The sequence below is a fragment of the Danio rerio genome, chromosome 13 (genome assembly GCF_052040795.2).
Source record: "Danio rerio strain M-AB ecotype USA chromosome 13, GRCz13ab, whole genome shotgun sequence".
NCBI classification, from domain to species: Eukaryota; Metazoa; Chordata; class Actinopteri; order Cypriniformes; family Danionidae; genus Danio; species Danio rerio.
The window spans coordinates 47,155,001-47,176,915 of record NC_141033.1 but is presented as its reverse complement, the minus strand read 5'-3'; the positions used below and the strand labels follow the sequence as shown (position 1 = coordinate 47,176,915).

Below are 21,915 nucleotides of genomic sequence, written 5' to 3'. Positions count from 1 at the left end.
AGTCACCAAAATGGCACAATATAGATCAAAACCTAAAAGAGGCAGTTTCAAAGAGTTCTAAAACATTTTTTGTGGGTTATAATGAGCTATTACTTGAAAAACAAACACTCTAGGGACGTCAAAGACTTATTTTACATCTTGTAAAAAAGGGTGTTATACATCTCCTGTAAAAAGTACATGACAAACACTGTTCATTTGGCCTGAACTGCTTCTCTATTGATGAAAGTGTCATGCAAACACATCTTGTTAGTAGGACAGAAGCGTGATGTTGTCTTGTGAGGCTGAAGGTGTTCATCCCACATGCTGCAGATGTATTCCTGCCCTGATTGTGTCCGCGAGCGGAAAAAGCAACCTTACACTTTACACTCTCATTTATTACGCTCGACGTGGGACGTTTAATAGAGCCGCTGTTTGTGTAACATATGGAGAGGCTTAAATACTCCACAGCGCGGCGTGTTATTTGATTAGGATTGATTTCAGTGAATAGAGGTTGCAGTTCAGAACGGGAGATGAGCTGGCAAAATCTGACACCGCTATGGTCTTCTTTGGTTCCCGCTGCTCCTCGGGCTCCTGCGTTTGCCGTTTCTCTTCTTGTCTTTTGCACTCTGACGAATTTAGCTTTCTGAATGTTTCATTGGATGTAGGGATTTAGACAGGACTGCGAGCTCTTCTGGATCTGTTGGGGTTGTAGAAAGTGTGTGCTGGAAGCTGTAATTACACAACCTATGAACTTAATCAGATTTACTTCATGCATTCATTTATAATTGAAATTAAATGTATTGTGATTTTCTATTATGTTTAACAATGCAACTTTATTCTGTCCAGTTTTAATTATTATTATTATTATTATTATTATTATTATTATTATTATTATTATTATTATTATTATTATTATTATTATTATTATATAATTGCGTAAATTTAAATATTTATTACAATTAATTAGTATAAATTAAATATTTAATGATTTTATTTTTTATTATTTTATTGGTTTAATATATTTTTATTATCATTTATTATTATTTATTATTATTATTATTTACTTTTTAAGTAAACCCATGGGCACAATGTTATGTTTTTCTTTCTTTCTTTTTTTTTTGATGACTGAAGTTTAAAAAAATGAACAGAATGTATTATTGACAATATAATCCACAATTTATCTGACAGTGTGTTTACATCTAACATGTATATGCAATTATATTTGTTCAAATTAAAACAGTAATTACATTTTATGTTTATTTATTTATTAAATATACTAATTAGATATAACATTGTTTCTAATTAATGTAGTGTATTAGTTACAGTCTGCAGTTTTCTGACATTGAAATCTGATACTTTAAAAAAAGAAAAATCTATATTTAGTAATTTCTTATATTTTTATTTATTATTATATATATACACAGTTGAAGTCAGAATCATTAGCCCTCTTTGATGTTTTTACTTCTTTTTTGTATTTCACAGTATGATAACATTTTTTTCCTTCTAGAGAAAGTCTTATTTGCTTTATTTATGCTAGAATAAAAACAGTTTTTAAATTAAGCACAATTTTAAAGTCAATATTATAAGCCCCTTTAAGCAATATATTTTTGGATAGTCTATAGAACAAACCATCGTTATACAATAACTTGCCTAATTACCCTAACTTGCCTAGTTAACCTAATTAATCAAGTTAAGCCTTTAAATGTCACTTTAAGCTGTATAGACGTGTCTTGAAAAATGTCTAGTAAAATATGATTTACTGTCATCATGGCAAAGATAAAATAAATCAGTTATTAGAAATAAGTTATTAAAACTATAATGTGTAGAAAAAAAATAAACAGGGGGGCTAATAATTCTGACTTCAACTGTTTATCAAAGCCCCTTTAAGGCAAGTCGTTTAACTCGGCGGCCATTTTTGAAAGTCCTCTCGGAGAGTATGCACGGTATATTCTGTATGAATGAGGAAACATCAAATTCTCCAAAACAGTTTGCCAAGCTTACAACTACATTACAAATTTGAAATCACCAATGAAATGAAACAACTCATAAGTTTTATTACAAAATGTCGGAATCAAACAAAATCTGCATATTTTCAAGGTGCCCAAGCTAATGCGCATTCCAAAGGAACAAGATCACGACACCAACCTCATTTATGGCAATGTTACACATTATCATTCTCTGGTTAATGCTTCATCAAATCATGCTGCTCTTCTAAAGTAATCAACAACTTGGTCTTGATGGCAAATCTTCTCCAGAAATGACAGCGACTCTGTTTAGACGTTTGTGTTTGTGAGTAGTTTCTGTCATTTGATGTGTGTTTGACAAGGAAGTACTGTACCTCGTGTTCGTTTCATACAGGTTACCAAATCAAAAAACTTTTGTTTTTAAGTGCACTTGGTTCATTTAAGCACAGATTTCAAGATTTATGTGGACATATTTCTTATGTCTGTAAAGCAAGCATTCGCTGAGATTCCACTGCACTTGTTGATCACCAAACTGTCATGAAAGCACACATCTGGTCCCCCGAAGAAACGTCAGTTTATTGTGATCGATGATTGGCTCCTGTTTTAGTAGGCGGGGCTTCATTCACTATATTGACAATTACATTATCCTCCATTTAAAACAATACAAGTGACATGTCTTGTGTATTCAGTCTATTATTTGTTATCAGATGTATTGTTTTGGCCGTGTTATTTTGGTACGTTTTATCATTGTCTTTAATTACATTACTACGTTGTACTCTGTTTATCTTTGTTTACCAAATTACTAACGCTATCTTTAGTTATTGTTAACTTGTATTTTCTATTTGTATAGTGTTAACTGCAGTTTATTAAATAACTGCTAGGTTGTTGCTTAGGTGTTCTGAATGGTTGCTAGGTGGTTGCTAAGGTGTTGCTAGACGGTTGCTAAGGCGTTGCTAGGTGGTTGCTAGGTTGTTCTGAGTGGTTGCTAAGGCATTGCTCGGTGGTCGCTAAGAGTTTGGTATGTAGTTGTAAGGGTGTTCTTAGTGGTTGCTAGGCGTTTGCTGAGGTGTTGCTAGGTGGTTGCTAAGTGGTTGCTAAGGTGTTGCTAGGTGGTTGCTAAGGTGTTCTAGGTTGTTGCCATGGTGTTGCTAGGTGGTTGCTAGGGTGAATTAGCATGTTGCTAGTATGATTGATATGTCCGTGTGTTTGTTAGTATGTTTCTATTATGAATTGCTGTTGTTAGTATGTTCAATGTAAAGTCAATGGCAGTTTTTTTTTTTTTACAATGGAAGTCTATGGGACAGTTGCTAGGATCTTAAAAGTGGTTGCTAGGGTGTGGCTAGTAAGTTGGCAGTGATTTGACAGATTGGTAGTTAAATGAGCCCAACCTTAAGTCTGTATGACAGTCTGACACAAAGTTATGAGGCCATTAAATTTGATGCAATGTTAAGTCAATGGGACTTTTCCCGAATTTTCCAGCTCCGTTTTCGTAAAACTGTAAATCCAATCAGTTGGAAAAGACATAGAAAACCGAGTTAGACTAGTTTAAAGGTCCGGAGTAAGTTTAGTGCTTGCAGTATGAACGGTCTAGGAGGAGATGCATAAAGAAATTAGTCTCAGAAGAAGAATAAGATGGAAGAATAATACGTATATGTAGAGTATGTTGAAGAAGTACCCGACTTGTGTCCTCGGGAGTTCATTCATCCAAGTCCGAACTTTGTGTACTTGGTATTGAGAAACAGCCCTCGTGTATATTCAAATATAGTTATTCAAATAAAAACAATAATTATATATTATGCATATTTATTTATTAACTATACTCTAATTATTTTTCTAAGTAATCTAATGTATTAGTCACAACCCGCAGAGTGTTCTGAAATAGAAATCTGACGCTTTAAAATGAAAAATCCATATTTTGCTCAGTAAAACATGCTGAGAGTTATTCAAGGCCATTGTGCTTCACATCAGGATCCTGCCCACCCTGTCTGTGTTTATTTGACAATAATGACCCATAATTATCCTCAATATCACACTGCTATTCACAGAATAAACAGCTCATACCTTTTAAAGTAATTGTACGTTTTACCTTATTTATTTCACAGATTTGCAATACAAAAAGAGAAACTGTGAATCATGTCAATAAATCGCAGGAGTGAGAGCTGGAAAAAAGAGCGGGTTACAAGATTTCTGAGTAATACAGTGTAAAGCTGAGCTGCGAACGTTGAGCTTTTGTGCGTAGTAATCACTCGTCACTGATTTAACATGCTCACACATAAAAAGCCCAGCAATGAGCATTAAATGCGCTTACAGTAGCAATAAGCCAGAGCTAGCGCTGAAGAGGACCACAGACGCCCAGATTTAAGCAGGCTTGACAGGCATTAAGCAATAAACGTCTCTTTGCGGATGCTTGACTTGAATTGGTGTCACTCGCAGAGAACTTAATTTATAGAGGCAGTTATAGGAGAGGCGGAGAGAGAAAACCTGAAGCAGAGATGGAGAGAGAGAGAGAGCTTTGGAAAAATGGGAGAGGAATGATAAAAGCTCTTTCCAGACCTGAAGATCTTTACCAGAGGACTTCAGCTATTGCAAATGTGTCATTTTTTATTTAAATTCGGCACAAAACCTGTTTTCTTCACGCAACCTAGGTCAGAATTATAGAGAAATTACCTGCTGGTTTTATTGGACAATGAGAAATGTAATTGTAATTGCGGTATATGACTTTTTTCAGCTTATTTTCAATTTAATTTGATCCTTGTCAGATGATGTAACTAATGCTACAATTCCTGTTTCACTGCATGATGCAGCTTCATTAAGGACCCTTTGTCACATTTTTGAGGGAAATAAGAGTGTGTGGTTTAGTACTTTAGTACTAGTATATTTGTGATTTAGAAAGTTGATTACAAATATACTAGTGCTTAATGCATGTATTATTTAGATTCTTTTATTTATTTTATTGCTAGAATTATTGTGGCATGGTCATGTCTGCAGCCTGATCTTATAGTTAAGGCTAACCTAAACCTTATACTTAAATCAATTAACTTTTGCTTGGTTTTCTTGGTGTACATTTATACTATAATTATTATTATTTTAAAATGATTTCAATAACATACATCCATCCATCTGTCAATTTGTCAGTTGTTCTTTCTATACATTCATCTGTCTGTTTTTCTATCATTTTTCTTCTCCATCCATCCTTCCATCCATCTATTCATCCATCCATCCAGCCTTCTGTCCATTCAGCCAGCCAACCAACCAACCAACCATCAATTTGTTTGCCTCTCTGTGTTTCCATCCATCCATCTATCAATTTGTTTGTTCATCCATTCATTCGTTCTTTCATCCATCATTCATCATTTGTCAGTTGCTCTTTCTATCCATTTGCCTATCTGTTTTTCTATAATTTTTCTTTTACATCCATTCATCAAACCTTCTGTCCATTCAACCAACCAACCATCCATCTGTTCGTCCATCTGTCTGTCCGTCCATCCATCCATCCATCCATCCATCCATCCATCCATCCATCCATCCATCCATCCATCCATCCATCCATCCATCCATCCATCCATCCATCCATCAGCTGTTCTGTCTGTTTATCTGTCACCATTTATGTCTGTTTTTCTATAATTTTTCCCAAACCACCCAACCAACCTTTTCAAACCAACTTTTAAAAACACCCAAAGTCAAACAAAATGCTGCACAAAAGATTGAAAACTCCAACAGGACATAAATACACTTAAAAATGCTTAGAAAACCATAAAAACAAACATAAATAAGAAAATGTCCAACTGGTGTTGGACAGGTGAGAAAAGATTTGGTTTTGAGAAATGCAGGGTTTGTATTGCGGTTGAAAATCCTTGAAAATGCTTGAATATTACCCTAGACCCAAATTTACTCCAAATTTGACTGAAGTCGTGTTCAGATATACGCTGTGAAGTTTTGCTATTTCATGTCGAAATACTGAAGACATGTCAACGTTTTCTGATGAACTTGATTGCTTAAGTTGCTGGCCAAACTTCATGAGTGTCATTGATTGTCATCTCAAACTGACAACGCCACATCAGTCTGGAAATGTGCCACCTACTGGCCAAAAGTGATAAAATATTAAATAATTTTACCTTTGAATCATTATTTTTGCCATTTTGAAATAATAAAAAACAATCATTAGTTTAATTGGTGGCACGGTTGCTCAGTAGTTAGCTCTGTAGAAGATTGCTGGGAAAGTTGGCATTTCTGTGTGGAGTTTGCATGTTCTCTCTGTGTTCGCGTGGGTTTCCTCCAGGTGCTTTCAGTTTCCTCCACAGTTAAAAAAAACATGAACTAATTGGATTAACTAAATTGGCCGTAGTGAATGAGTGTGTGTGAGAATGTGAGTGTGTATGGGTGTTTCCCAGTACTGGGGTGCAGCTGCAAGGGCATCCTCTGCATAAAAAATATGTTGGAATAGTTGGCGTTTCATTCCGCTGGGGTGACCCCTGATAATTAAGGGACTAAGCTGATGGAAAATGAGTGAGTTGTAAAATGAAGAGGTATATTTTTTAATATAAAAATGACAAATGTTTCCATGGCAACTGCTATACTCAGATAAAATAGTTCTTTTTATTTTTAAAAATCCTTTCAAGTGAAAATAATGCATTATGATTTTAGATTTGATGAGCTTTGATTACCCTGCCCTTGGTTTGAACAAGCAGATGTAAATCCATTACTAGAGCAAGTGAAAGACTGCATTCAGAAAGCACTTCAGAATTGCGCACCATGTTAAAAGAGCCAGGTTTTCTTGCAGTCGAAGACAGTTGAAGATGCTACTGTACTGCTAACAAAGACTCGTGGGATTTTTCTCCCAGGAGCCGACAGAAGAGAGACTGTGAAGATAGCAGGAGACAGACAGACAGGGTTTGAGCAGTCTCTGGAGCAGTAAAACACGCTGATGTGTGGCAGCTGCTGATGTTGAGAAGGCCAGCGTCGTCTCTCTTGCACTGGTTCATCTCTTTCATGGCCAATTTCTTCGTCCCCTGTTGTGTTTCCTGTAGCGGCGGCGTTTCGGTGTCTGTTGCCGTCAGCTGTCCCGCGCTTTCTGTCTCCTCGTTTCGCAGAGACTTTGAAAGTTTCTGTGCCGCTGTGACTTTGCATTGCAGTAAGCAAGGCGTCTGAGACCGCTGTAATGATAGCCTATCCAGAGCCATCTGTCTTACATCTGCCAGCGGACGCCCTTTGAGAGCCACCATGAATCAACACAGTAATAGCAGAGTTTTTGGGGGACTTTGCAAACAAACAGGATGGTTTTTGTGTAACTTGACGACCAGTGGTGAATCATGATATAATGTAGGCCAGTGTTTCCCAACCCTGTTCTTGAATGCACACCAGCAGTACACATTTTCAGTTATAGTTGACCATGAGCTACAGAATTGTATTTAATTACTGTATTTTTGCGAAATTTATGATTTATACAAAAAAAAAAAAGTTTTTGTTAGTATTATGTGAACGGGACACTGACAGTAAAGATGCAGATCCAAATGCAGGTTTATTAAGAATACTAAGGCAACCAACAGTCAACACAGGGGCAAACATATGTATACAGGCAATCCAGAGTCATAGTCAAAACAGGCGTGTTGTCAGAAGGCAGGCAGCTAGACACGTAAAAAAACAAAACAAAGCAAGGGTCAGATTTAAGGCAAGATAAGAAAAAACACATGGTAATGTTAACAGTACAGATAAACAAGACTGAGCAAAGAGGTGTGTGTGTGTGTGTGTGTGTGTGTGTGTGTGTGTGTGTGTGTGTGTGTGTGTGTGTGTGACTGCGCGTGCGCGCTGTATTTAAAGTCTATGTAATCAGTCATTGAGCAGCTTAATCAATTGTGATCTGGAACAGGTGTGTGTGTGTAGTGCATGACTGGCACTTTTGTAGTCCATATACCAGCGGATTTGTAGTTTTTAGTGATCTGCCAGGATTAGATCGCTGGTGATTGTGACACTTAGAATTTTTGTCTTGTTTTTAGTCCAAATATCTATCTACAAAGTGAAAATAAGACAGCTGACAGCTAGTTTTGTTTGTTTTAAGGGAAAAACTTTAAAGGATTAAGGAAAAGTTGAAAACAACCTTATTTTAGGATCTTTTTTTTATTAAGTTTTTTTTTTGATGATTCGACTAACGAGGCAAAACAAATTAAGAAAAGCGTTTTTCACATTGTGATAAACAAGACTGTTAGACTTCATAGTAAACCAGTGCTTTTTAAACTGTCTTATAAAACTTTTATTTATTGCAGAAAATAAAATAACGCAATGTCAGATTTTCCAATATCGTTCAGCCCTAATATTCATTCATTCATTCATTCACATCTTTTCAACTTAGCCCCTTTATTTATCAGGGTTGCCACAGTGGAGTAAACTGCCAACTTATCCAGCCTATGTTTTACGCACCAGATGTCCTTCCAGCTGCAGCCCATCACTGGGAAACACCCATACACACTCATTCACACACATACACTATGGCCAATTTAGCTTACCAAATTCACCTATAGCGCATGTGTTTGTACTGTACGGCAAACCGGAAGCACCCGGAAGAAACCCACACCAACACAGGGAGACCATGCAAACCCCACACAGAAAGCTGAGGCTCAACCAGTGACCTTCTTGCTGTGAAGTGACATCGCTACCCACTACACCACCGTGACGCCCAGCCCTATATATATATATATATATATATATATATATATATTACCTATTTATTACCAGGTTATTGGACTAATTTACAACATTAATACAGACAATATATTACTTCAAACTGTTTTTTTTTTCTTCATTTTTTTAACATTAAAAGTTTTTGTTGATCTCATAATGCAATTCAAAAGCATTAATCGTAAAAACACATGAATCACAAAATAAATTTTTTTTATTGAAGAGTAATTTTTGATGTATGTATATATTTTTTATTTTTAAAGTTCTTTGAGGTAAAAATAATCTTAATCATGAAGCTATGTCAATATTAAAACATGTTCATCAGATTGTTATTTCCCAAATTATGTTTAACAGAGCAAGGAAATTTTCACAGTATATCTGATAATATTTTTTCTTCTGGGGAAAGTCTCATTTGTTTTATTTCGGCTAGAAATAAAAGCAGTTATTAATTTTTTAAAAGCCATTGTAAGGTCAAAATTATTAGCCTCTTTATATATTTTGTTCAATAGTCTACAGAACAAACTATCGTTTTAAAATAACTTGCCTATTTACCCCAACCTACCTAGTTAACCTAATTAACCTAGTCAAACCTTTAAATGTCACTTTAAGCTGTATAGAAGTGTCTTGAAAAATATCTAGTCAAATATTAGTTACTGTCATCATGGCAAAGATTAAATAAATTATTGTATTATTGTATATAAATTATTAAATAAATTATTATAAATAAATTAATATTAAGTTATTAGAAATGAGTTATTAAATCTATTATGTTTAGAAATGTGTTGAAACAAATCTCTTTATTAAACAGAAATCTGGGAAAAAAAACAAATGGGGGGCTAATACTTCAAGGGGGCTATATATATATATATATATATATATATATATATATATATATATATATATATATATATATATATATATATATATATATATATATTTATATATATATATATATATATATATATATATATATTTATATATATATATATATATATATTTATATATATATATATATATATATATATATATATATATATATATATATATATATATATTTATATATATATATATATATATATATATATATATATATATATATATATATATATATATATATATATAATTTTAGCATTGGGTACCATCTGGAAGGGCATCCACTGTGTAAAACATATGCCAGAGTAGTTGCTGGTTCATTCCGTCGTGGTTACCTCTGATCAATCAGGGACTAAACAAAAGGAAAATTAATGTTTTTGCATTTGCTTCGGTAAAAGATTTTCTTGAAGACAAGATAAAGTCGATAAACAGTTTTTCTCTTTATGAAGGTGATCTGAGTTGTGTTTTAAGGACAAATCAGCAGATTCTCTCCTTTAATCTACACATAATAAGTGGCTCAACTTTGTGGTAAACTTGCCCCATCAAACAGCTTTCGACTAGCTTTTCTGTCCTTTGCCACCAAGAGGGTCAGTAAGTCCCTGCAGTATCTCTCTCTCTGTCTCTTCCTCTGTTAATTTCTCTCTCGCCACACCTGATAAATGAACAGCAGCTGCGTCCCAAATCCACAGGCAAATAAACCTGAATAAACACAAAGCTCCTCGTTTACACAGGTCTCAGTAATCCCATAATCCTTTGCACGTACGTCCTAACCTTCCCACCGCCCCCAGTGCTGCTAACTACAATGGCCCGCTCACCCGTGTACTGCCCGTTCAAAGGTGACCGTGCTTTAATGGAAGCAGCTTACTGATGTCCAGAGGTGGAGAGGTGGTGGAGATTACACCGGCTTTACTTTGTGATTTTCACTTGACCTTACACACTCAATGCAAAGACTCATGTGAAGGAATCAAAAGAGTGATTGAGAGGGATGAGTGTGTGATTAAAATAACTGAGTCTGACCGCTGAGCCTGCATGCAGGTCAAACTTACAGTACCTACTGTACTAGTTGATTATCTTTATGACCTTTGGCTCTATGTTAGTCTTCTGCATATGGAGTTTTACTGTAGATTCACAGGTTTAGTTGACGAAAAGAATCTTCTCTGTGTTTGCAGTATTATTTATAGACACGTCAAAGAGTTCATTTCTACAGCAAAGTGTGAAACCATATTAGGAGTCTTGGACTAAAGTCTAGAGAGTCTGCTTTTCCACTAATCCATGTTTTTGAAATTTGCTTCATCCATTTGTTTGTTGTCCTTTTCATCCATTCGTCTGTCTGTCTGTTTGTCGATTTATTGTCTCCACCCATTGTTCAATCATTCACCATCTGTCTTTATATCATTTACTCCATTACATCCTTCTACACATCATCACTCAATCCATTTACATTTTTTATCCATCTGTCCATTCTATTTTTTTCTTGGTCCATCCATGGATGGTCTATCCATCCATCCGTCCATCCATCCATCCATCCATCCATCCATCCATCCATCCATCCATCCATCCATCCATCCATCCATCCATCCATCCATCCATCTATCCATCCATCCATCCATCCATTCGATCATTGTTCTTTATATTCATGCATCTGTTTTCTGTCATTATATCCTTCCATCCATCCGTCTGTTTTTCTTTCCATCCATCATCCTTCATCTGTCATTTTCTTGGTCCATCCTTCCTTCCATCCATCCATCCATCCTGTCTTTCTCTTGGTCCATCCGTCCATCCATTCATCTATCCATCCATCCTCTGTCTTTCTTTTGGTCCATCCATTCCTCCATTCATTTATCCATCCATCCATCCATCCATCCATCCATCTATGCACCCATCCACCTATCCATCCATCCATCCATCCATCATCTGTCTTTCTCTTGGTCCATCCATCCATCCATCCATCCATCCATCCATCCATCCATCCATCCATCCATCTATCCATCCATCCATCCTTCATCTGTCTTTCTCTTGGTCCATCCATCCATCCATCCATCCATCCATCCATCCATCCGTTATCTGTCTTTCTCTTGGTCCATCCATCCATCCGTCCATCCATATCTGTCTTTCTCTTGGTCCATCCATCCATCCATCCATCATGTCTTTCTCTTGGTTCATCCATCCATCCATCCATCCATCATCTGTAATTCTCTTCGTCCGTCCGTCCATCTATCCATCCATCCATCCATCCATCCATCCATCCATCATCTATTTTTCTTTCTCTTGGTCCATTTATCCATCCATCCACCCATCCATCCATCCTGTCTTTTTTGGTCCATCTATCATCTGTCTTTCTCTTGGTCTATCCTACCATCCATCCATCCATCCTCTGTCTTTCTTTTGGTCCATCCATCCGTCATCTGTCTTTCTCTTGACCCATCCATCCATCCATCCATCCATCCATCCATCCATCCATCCATCCATCCATCCATCCATCCATCCATCCATCCATCATCTGTCTTTCTCTTGGCCCATCCATCCATCCATCCATCCATCCATCCATCCATCATCTGTCTTTCTCTTGGTCCATCCATCTATCCATCATCTGTCTTCTCCTGGCCCATCCATCCATCCATCAATCATCTGTCTTTCTCTTGGTACATCCATCCATTCATCCATCATCTGTCTTTCTCTTGGTTCATCCATCCATCCATCATCTGTTTTTCTCTTGGTCCATCCATACTTCCGTCCGTCCGTTCGTCCATCCATCCATCCATCCATCCATCCATCCATCCATCCATCCATCCATCCATCCATCCATCCATCCATCCATTTATCCATCCATCCATCCATCCATCCATCCATCCATCCATCCATCCCTCGTCACTAGCATTTATTTGCTAGTTTTTCTATCATTTGTTCATTTATATATTGTTTGTTCTTTCACTATGCATTTCTTTTTTGTTTTTGGACTAACCCTTCCATCCAGCCACCCATTGTTCATTCTATTCATTTATCCGTCTATTTTTCATCCATCCATAGATTCTTTCTTTCTATCCATTCGTTCTTTAATTTTTCTTAATATTCATTCGTCAATCCATTTATCTATCTATCCATTTGTCCGTCCTTTTTTCTTTCTATCCACTTGTCCATCCATTTATCTATCAGGCATTCATCATCCATCCATCCACAATTTAATAATTGTTAAGGAGATACAATTTTTCATGGATCTACATCTGAAAACAGTAAATGGGACACCTCGCTGAACATCTGTGGCATAAAATGATTCGGATCCTGTGCCTATTCTTTGTCAATCAAGCTTAAATAAAATAAAACAAAGTTAATTTTGTTGATTCAACTTGTAAATTAAATAAAAAATACTGCCATATATTATTTATCATAGAAAATTATTACTAAATGAAGCATTCACTTATTTTGTTCTGCTCATAAATTTCCCTGATTGTCGCCCTCTGCAGGTGCGGTGGACCAAGACAGCAGGCAGCGCTTCTGACAAGTTCCAGGAGACCTCCATCTTCAATGAGACTCTTCGCATCCCCAACATCCAGAGGGTGCAGGGCGGACGCTACTACTGCAAAGCTGAGAACGGGGTGGGGGTGGCTGCCATCAAGTCCATTCGCGTAGATGTGCAATGTAAGTGATAGGGCCACGATCCCTCCTCTTCCCAGCCTGATCCCTCCCAGTTCTCCAGCAGGAGGTGAATCAGTGTGAACTCTCCAGAGCTCCATCTCTGTCCTGGTGCTGGATATCAGTGTGGGTGGCTATAGAAAACACAAGGGGAACCCATGCCCAATCGAGCTGCCAAGACAAAAAGAGATAACAAATCATAGCACCCACCAGCTTTTAGCGAGATTTAATAAGCATGATTGATGGATGTTGTGGGTTGAACTGGACAGATGAGCCTGGAGAGTTCAAGTGAATGAATTGGAAGGATCTCAAGTGAGAGTTGAAGCTGTAGTTGAGACAGGGTCACACTCTATGTGTGTAAGGGAATCCCTGCGGTGCTGCCCAGCATCACTGACCCACTGTCCCATTGAGCCAAGGGTCAGGTCAGCGGCTCCAGACTGAACCCACAAAAACCACCCACAAAGAAAGGTCAAACTCGCATTCAACACAAACAACCTTAGGGACGTTTTCTGAATCTATTTAAATCCAATTATACACATAATCATTACATAGCGTGTGTCTACCTTAAAATCTTTAAAAAAGCCCTACAAGTATAATAAGCAATATCAGTAATTTTTAAGATATGTTTTGTGTAATTATATTTTATCTAATTTCAATTAATAACTTTATATATTGAAAGTTTTAAGTTAATATTGTAAATATATAATGTATATCTAGCATTTTTATGTTAGCAAATATTTAATTTTCAATTTTTAATTAGCAAAATATACTGTCATTTTTATTTGTTTACATTATTAATATATTATTTTTATATTTTTAATGTTTGTAAAATAGCAGTTTAGTTATGGCAGAAAATGTCTTATTTAGCAAAAAATGTGCAGACTAAATTGTGATATCGAATCGTATTGATGTCTTGAATCGTGAGTCAGATGAATCGTTACATCTCTAACAAAAAGGTATCAAGTCTAATCTTCCTTTTGTCTATTAAATTCATGTTAGCATATTAGTATATTTTTGGCTACATTTTTTGTTCCCTTAAGGAAAACGGCTCATAAATCAGACATAATTAAGTATAATCTTATACTTAAATAAAGGCATATTAAAAATTTGCAGTTGTATAACAGAGGTTTGTGATACAACAATCACAGTGAAACATTTATTAAATCCTTTTTTTTTTCACAAAGCGAAACAAATCATCCACCTCTTGAGAAGCGAATGGGTACAAACAAAAATATAATTTTTATATTTTCATGGAAAAAATATATTTTTCAAACAAATTTTGTTTATATTAAATAAATATCTTAATTTTAATATATGTTTTGTTGGTCGGTTATCTATAAACAAGAATAATGAATCACATTTGAGGTGATGTGCTTTAAAAACAAGTCCGCTATATGCGCCAAAACACGAATTGCCATGAGATTGTGATGGTTTGTTAAATAAGATAATAATCTAGCCTATGTAAAATTAAAGTGAAATAATCAGTTTGTGAGAAACCATGTCAGAGCTTGACAGGAACTTTACAGTACACAGTTCATGCACCAAAGTCCCATATAGTCTTTTCTGATCTTTTTTTTTAACCAGCGGCCAATGAATCCCTTATGGTAAGCGTGTAGATTACTGAAGCACTCGTCAGAAAAATGACGGGAACAGCAGCATAAGGCGGGGGCTATAATGCTGAGGTATTTTTTTGCAAAAATTAACCACTGACGCCTCTCGGTTTCATCTTTGGGTAGAGAAATTAGCACTAACTTCCAATAATATTCAGCTGAGCACAGCGTCTTCATGACATGATTCAACCGGCATCTGCTACAATGTTCTTCTTTTTCTTTTTACAGTGTTTGTGGACGGGGCCGGGGTTTCAATTTTGCCAGATTTGTGTGCGCAATAATTGGGTGGGGCTTGGTTCTGTATCCACACCCCATGACTAAAGACTCGTTATCAAGATGGTTCATTTGAAGCACTATGAGTCGACTCTTATAAATGAATCAATAGTTTTAAACACTGTGCACTCTCAGATTTAAGCCTTAGCTGGATATTTCACGTCACTAGCTTTTACACACTACATGGAAGGTTATTTTTAAAAACCCATAATAGGGGCTCTTTAAGCACATTCCTCATGAATTGCCCCAATGCTTTTCCTACCTCCAGCACCTCTCCTAAAAGCTGTGTGTTTCTTTGGCAACATATTGCAACCTCTCACACACTTTTACACGCTTCATTTCCCTCCAATGCTTAACCAGATTTAGTCAGCGATCTCCCTGCGCAATATTCGACCATCGCGCGTCCCCCGTGGCCCCTCATCGTCCCCCAGAGGACAGATGTGTTGTTCCATAGGGTTCCCTGGGGGCCGATGATAATTGTGTCGCAGGTAAACAGGCCAGGCTGACAGGCGCTCTGAGTGGAAGCTCTCCTGACGGGTGATGCTTGTTCAATTTCCCCCACCGGCTCCACGCCGATCTCTGGATCACTTCAGCACCACAACACCAGCAATTAGACTCAGCCAGACCAGAGTGACGGGGCTTAGTGTTGACCAAACACGCACACACACACACACACACACACACATACACACACACACACACACACGTGTAGTTTTAGACAAACAATCGTGCCCACACAGACATAGAGAGAGAGTAAGATAGACAGACAGACAGACATGCACAAAGGCAGAGACACACACAGAGATACAGATATACACAAGCACACTTACACACACACACACATACAAACACACACAGGCAAATACACACACAGACATACAGATATACACAAGCACACTTACACACACACATACATACACAGATACACACACAGGCATAGGACACACACACACAAACATACAAACAAACAAATATACAGACACACACAAACATACAGATATACACATACACATACGCGCACACATACACAAACATACAAATAAACAAACACGCACGCACATCCACAGATACAGACACAGACGCATACAAATGCACACACATACAAACACAGAAATACACACACACATACAGATACACACACAAACAACTGCGCAAACACAGATACACAAAGACATACAGATATACAAACACACACACATACACTACACAAACAAATGCACACAAAAACATACAGATACACCCACACAGAAATACACACACACACACACACACATATATACACACACACACACACACACACACACACATACACAAACGCACAAACAGATATACACAAAAGCACACACATTCGAATACACACATGCACACAAATACACACATACAGACACACACAAACAACTGTGCAAACACAGATACACGCAGATACACACACACACAAACACACACACACAGACAGATATACAGACACACACAAAGAAATTCACACACACAGATATACAGACACAGACACACGCATACAAATACACACAAAGAAATACGCACACATTCACAGATATATACAAATAGACACATACATATACAAACACACACCACACATGCATACACACATAAACACACAAACACAGAGACACAAAGCCCCCCCTCGATCTTGAACAGCAGCAAACCCCATTACAGAGAGAAAAGAGGAGTAAGAGAGCAAGTGTGAGCTGGAAAGGTGAGAGGTACAGAAGGTGTGAGAGATAAAGATAGAAGAATTACGGCAGCGGGATTGAGGGGATGTAGGGAAAAGCATGACAATAAGACCCTCGGAATGGCCTGATTCCTTTTTCAGGCTGAATAAAAGATTTTTATAGAGCAGCGCACGCGGCCGGCTCACACAAGCACACTTTTAAGAGTTATTTAGAGGAAAAGTGATGACAAATCGCTCTCTTTTCCATTTCCTCCCTTTATTTCGGAGGTCTCTGTTGTGTCCAGGGGGGTTTTGATGCGTTGCGTTGAAGGGACTTTGATATAAGCAGTCGCTGTTGTGTCTGTGCTAAAGCTGATTCTATGTCAGCGCATTTCATCTCTTTAACCTCAGTCTGACACATGTTACAGATGCACACAGCTTTAGTTAACATCAAAGAGAGAGACGGAGAGAGAGAGAGAGAGAGATGCGATGCGCAGAATGACATTTTTAACATTGAAATTTTTAACTGAAATGACATTTCAGAAAATGTGACCCTGGATCGGATGTTTTCAACATTTTAGGACACCCCCCCCCCCCCCAAGTTTGCCCAATTTCATTCGTGCCCACCCTCTCGCCAGCCAAAATTATAATGCATGTGCTATAATCATTCACATTAAACTACTTGATGTGTTTAAAGTGGATAGCATTAATTACATTGAAACATAAATATAAAGCTTAACTGATTTAGTGATATTTACATTTACATTTACATTTAGTCATTTAGCAGACGCTTTTATCCAAAGCGACTTACAAATGAGGACAAGGAAGCAATTTTCACTTCTAAGAGCAACAATGAATAAGTGCTATAGGCAAGTTTCAGGTCTGTAAAGTCTAAGAAGGGAAGTATTAGTAGTATTAGTATTTTTTTTTTTTTTGGTACAGTTAGTGTGATATTCAGAGAGGCAATTGCAGATTAGGAAGTGTAGTGGAGAGTAAATAGTTGAGTTTTTAGTCGTTTCTTGAAAGTAGCGAGTGACTCTGCTGTTCTGATGCAGTTAGGGAGTTCATTCCACCAACTGGGCAGATTGAGCGTGAGCGAAAGTGATTTCTTCCCTCTTTGGGATGGAACCACGAGGCGACGTTCATTCACAGAACGCAAGTTTCTGGAGGGCACATAGATCTGCAGAAGTGAGAGCAGATAAGAAGGAGCAAGGCCAGAAGTCACTTTGTAGGCAAACATCAGAGCTTTGAATTTGATGCGAGCAGCAACTGGCAGCCAGTGCAAACGGACTAGCAGTGGAGTGACATGTGCTCGTTTAGATTCATTGAAGACCACTCGTTCTGGAGTGCATTCTGGAGCAGTTGAAGAGGCTTGATAGAGTTAGCTGGAAGCCCAGCTAGTAGAGAGTTGCAGTAATCCAGTTTGGAGAGAACAAGAGCTTGGACAAGGAGTTGAGCTGCATGTTCAGATAAGAAGGGTCAGATCTTTCTGATGTTATAGAGTGCGAATCTGCACGATCGAGCAGTTCTAGAAATGTGGTCAGAGAAGTTTAGTTGGTCATCAATCGTTACTCCAAGGCTTTTCACCATTTTGGATGCAGTAATGGTTGCCCCATCCATCTGGATTGAAAAGTTATGGTGTAGAGTCGAGTTGGCAGAAACTACAAGCATTTCCGTTTTTGCGAGGTTAAGCTGGAGATGATGATCTTTCATCCAGTGTGAAATATCCAACAGGCAGGCTGAGATGCGAGCTGGAACCGAGGGCTGAGTCTGTTTCTGTGAGGACAACAGGGTTGGATTCCTGACACGGCTAACCATAAATTATCTTCGACTGTCAATAAGTGTGAGCCATTTGCAGTAACAGTATATATCTGACTGTATTAAAGGACAAAATTGTATTACAAGTAGTATATAAATATATTGATACATTTTATTACAAGAAATGCTGCTGCAAAGAAAATATAAAACTGTGTATGGAAAGCATGGTCAATGGACCGTGATGCACTGAGATTGAACCAAATCGATGGCATGATAATCATAACCGAACCATGAGACCAGTGTAGGTTCACAACTCTAATGTTTGGCAATGTACCGTATTGACATCGACACGTTAAAGGGTCACGAAACACCAAAACACATTTTTTGAGCTGTTGACAGTCGTATATGTGTCCCACACTGCTAAAAACACTATTGGGACACCTATATTTCTCTAAAAAGTGTAAATTGGTTGTTTTTGCGTTATTTCAAGCAAATTCGTACTTCCTGTTTGAAACGAATTTTTGAAGCTGCGTCACGGTCATGACATAATAGCGTGTATTCCAGCGTGCAGACTGGCCGTCTGTGCCAGAGTGAGTCTTATTACGTCTTACAGTGTGATGCATTAATGCATGAGTAAGACTTGGTTCAAACCAATCAGCGCGCTCTACTGTGCAACTTCATTAATATTCATTTGTGTCACCGCGCTTACACCACAAAGACGCCACGTTGTGTTGGCAAAACAAGCGTGAAGTGTTGCTTTTATAGTCTGCTGCCGTTAAGTTTCGTTTTCATTTTCTCTCTTTGAGAGCTTATCTGGATCACGTGTGGATTACAGTGTACGCGACGCTCGACAACAATAACTTACGTGTCTAAGGAGGATTATTGTTTACCTGAGAGCTGTTCTCATCTGCAAATGCTGAAATCTGGATTCGTTTGTAGTATTCTCTCCATAAAGACGCGGCTCTAGTTGCTGGTGATTGTCCTGTCTCTACAGATTTGGTAAGTGAGCGACCAGTGCTCTTTGTTTATTCAGTTTGTTCGTATCGAATTAAGTTAACTATTGCACTGAGTGCAGAAATGTTAGCACCGCATTTTGTGACCGGAATAACACACGCGGCTTTCTGACACTACCTGCCGTATGCATCTAAGTTTCCGGGAAATGCGGAGGTTTTTTTTCTCTCATTCGCCGTGCGGTATCAAACATTGCATGTAAAGTACACGCTTAGAGCAGCTCCTCGAATCAAATATCTCGTGTGTCGCGAGGGGCATGAATGAATTCCCTGAATGAAAGAGCCAAACTGCTGTTAAAGTCCAACATTTAATAATTTGGCAAATAATTCGACTACAGATGTCCATGTAGGTTAAACACCATCACTTACTCCTGTCTGTGTGGGTGTGTATTTTGACTCTGAAACTCGCGCGTGCACAAATAGACACTCCCACACCATCCCACTTTAGTTCCTCCGACACTCCCCCCTAAACAGAGCTGGACACGCCCACTTTTCTGACTTTTTCCAAAGTAGAGGTGTGAAAACACCCTGCTGAAACGAGGGGGTTTCATGGCCCTTTAAAGCAATAGATCCAAACCAAACCCGATTCATTCAGTTGACTAGTTCGTTGAAGAATAAATTGCTTTGAACACATCGCATTTTTAGATTTAAACCTCAGCTGGATGTTTTTATTCACTTAGTGCTGTTACACACTGTATAGAAGGTCACTTAAAAACCCATGATAGGGGCTCTTTAATGTGAGAAAATTTCACTGCAGCCAAATAGTTCTAGCTTGATTTTTTACATTGATTTGACCTCTTTTGTGGCACATTTCTTCACTCGAAGTTAAAAGTTCCTGTATTTATATGTTACTGATAAACAAGGCAAATATACAGATTAAAACAATAAATAAAATACAATTATTAACCCCCCCGAATTATTAGCCCCCCTGTTTATTTTTTCCCCCAATATCAGTTTAACGGAGAAATGATTTTTTCAACACATTTCTAAACATAGCCTAATAGTTTTAATAACTCATTTCTAATAACATACAGAATATACCGTGCATACTGTCCGAGAGGACTTTCAAAAATGGCCGCCCAGTTAAACAACTTGCCTTGAAGGGGCTTTGATATACAGTTGAAGTCAGAATTATTAGCCCCCCTGTTTTTTTTTTTAAACACATAATAGTTTTAATAACTCATTTCTAATAACGGATTTATTTTATCTTTGTCATGGTGACAGTAAATAATATTTGACTAGATCTTTTTCAAGACACTTCTATACAGCTTAAAGTGGAATTTAAAGGCTTAACTAGGTTAATTAGGTTAACTAGGCAGGTTAGGGTAATTAGGCAAGTTATTGTATAATGTTGGTTTGTTCTGTAGACCATCGAAAAAAGATATAGCTTAAAGGGGCTCATGATATTGACCTTATAATGGCTTTTAAAAATCAAAAACTGCTTTTATTCCTGCCAATATAAAACAAATAAGACTTTCTTCAGAAGAAAAAATATTATCAGACATACTGTGAAAATTTCCTTGCTCTATTAAAAATAATTTGAGAATATTTAAAAAAGAAAATAAAATTCAAAAGGGGGCTAATAATTCTGACTTTAACTTTAAAGGCAAGTTTATTTATATAGCACATTTCATACACAATGGTAATTCAAACTGCTTTACATAAATAAGAATAAAATAGCATAGAATAAAAGTTTAAGAAATAAAAACAGATTAAAATGTGGTAAAACCGTTTTTAAAGGAATATATTTTTGGACAACTATTTAATAATCCTGACTTATCCACTGCAGCTAATAATATATCCTAGGATTTTGTACAAAAGCCATCAAACAGTTCACACACATATACAGTGTGTTTTATGGGGACTCTCCATAGCTGTAATGTATTTTATTATTTAAAAACTTCTTATTACATAGGCCTACTCCACCCCTACCTCTAAAACCAACCTTGAATGTCAAAAGACCAGTTGAATATGATTTTGAGGAATTTAAAAAATGATGAGGACTCAAGACATGTCTTCGTAACCCAGTGCAACTAGGTCATACACATCATCAAACAATTTAATGTCCCCGTAAACCACACAAACGAGCACTAACACACACAGACAGACACAAAGTCAGCTGGTGGTTTTTGGTGCGGGTCGGTCAGTCTTTGACCATGACACTTTGGCCAGTGAGACAGTGGGTAACTGTTGTGGGTTCAGCAAGCCTCTACTGTAAGGATGGACTTGGTTCAGAAACCCGGTTCTCGCCCTTTCATTCACTCATTGGGTACAGATCACATCACGCACTCCAGCAGCAGGTAAGAGGACAGCGGCTCTTTCACCGCACGTTTTTTCAACGCATCATCTTTTCCGTTCATATTTCATTCAGTGTGTATGGATTTAGTCAGGTATGTGGACATAAATCACTGAATCCTTTTTGCTTGTTCATGTGATTTAAACAGATCGCTTTAATTGAGTGGAAGTTATGATGATAG

General features: G+C 37.4%; 1 protein-coding gene across 2 annotated transcripts in view; it reads left to right on the top strand.

Moving 5' to 3' along the window:
• The window catches only part of mdga1 (MAM domain containing glycosylphosphatidylinositol anchor 1), a 409,026-nt gene that overhangs the window by 118,931 nt on the left and 268,180 nt on the right, over positions 1 to 21,915 (top strand). For both annotated transcript variants that reach the window (XM_087279741.1, XM_087279742.1), the window contains exon 4: positions 12,950 to 13,124. In XM_087279741.1, coding sequence (XP_087135867.1) covers positions 12,950 to 13,124 — 175 coding nt within the window. The remainder of the gene's footprint in view (positions 1 to 12,949; positions 13,125 to 21,915) is intronic.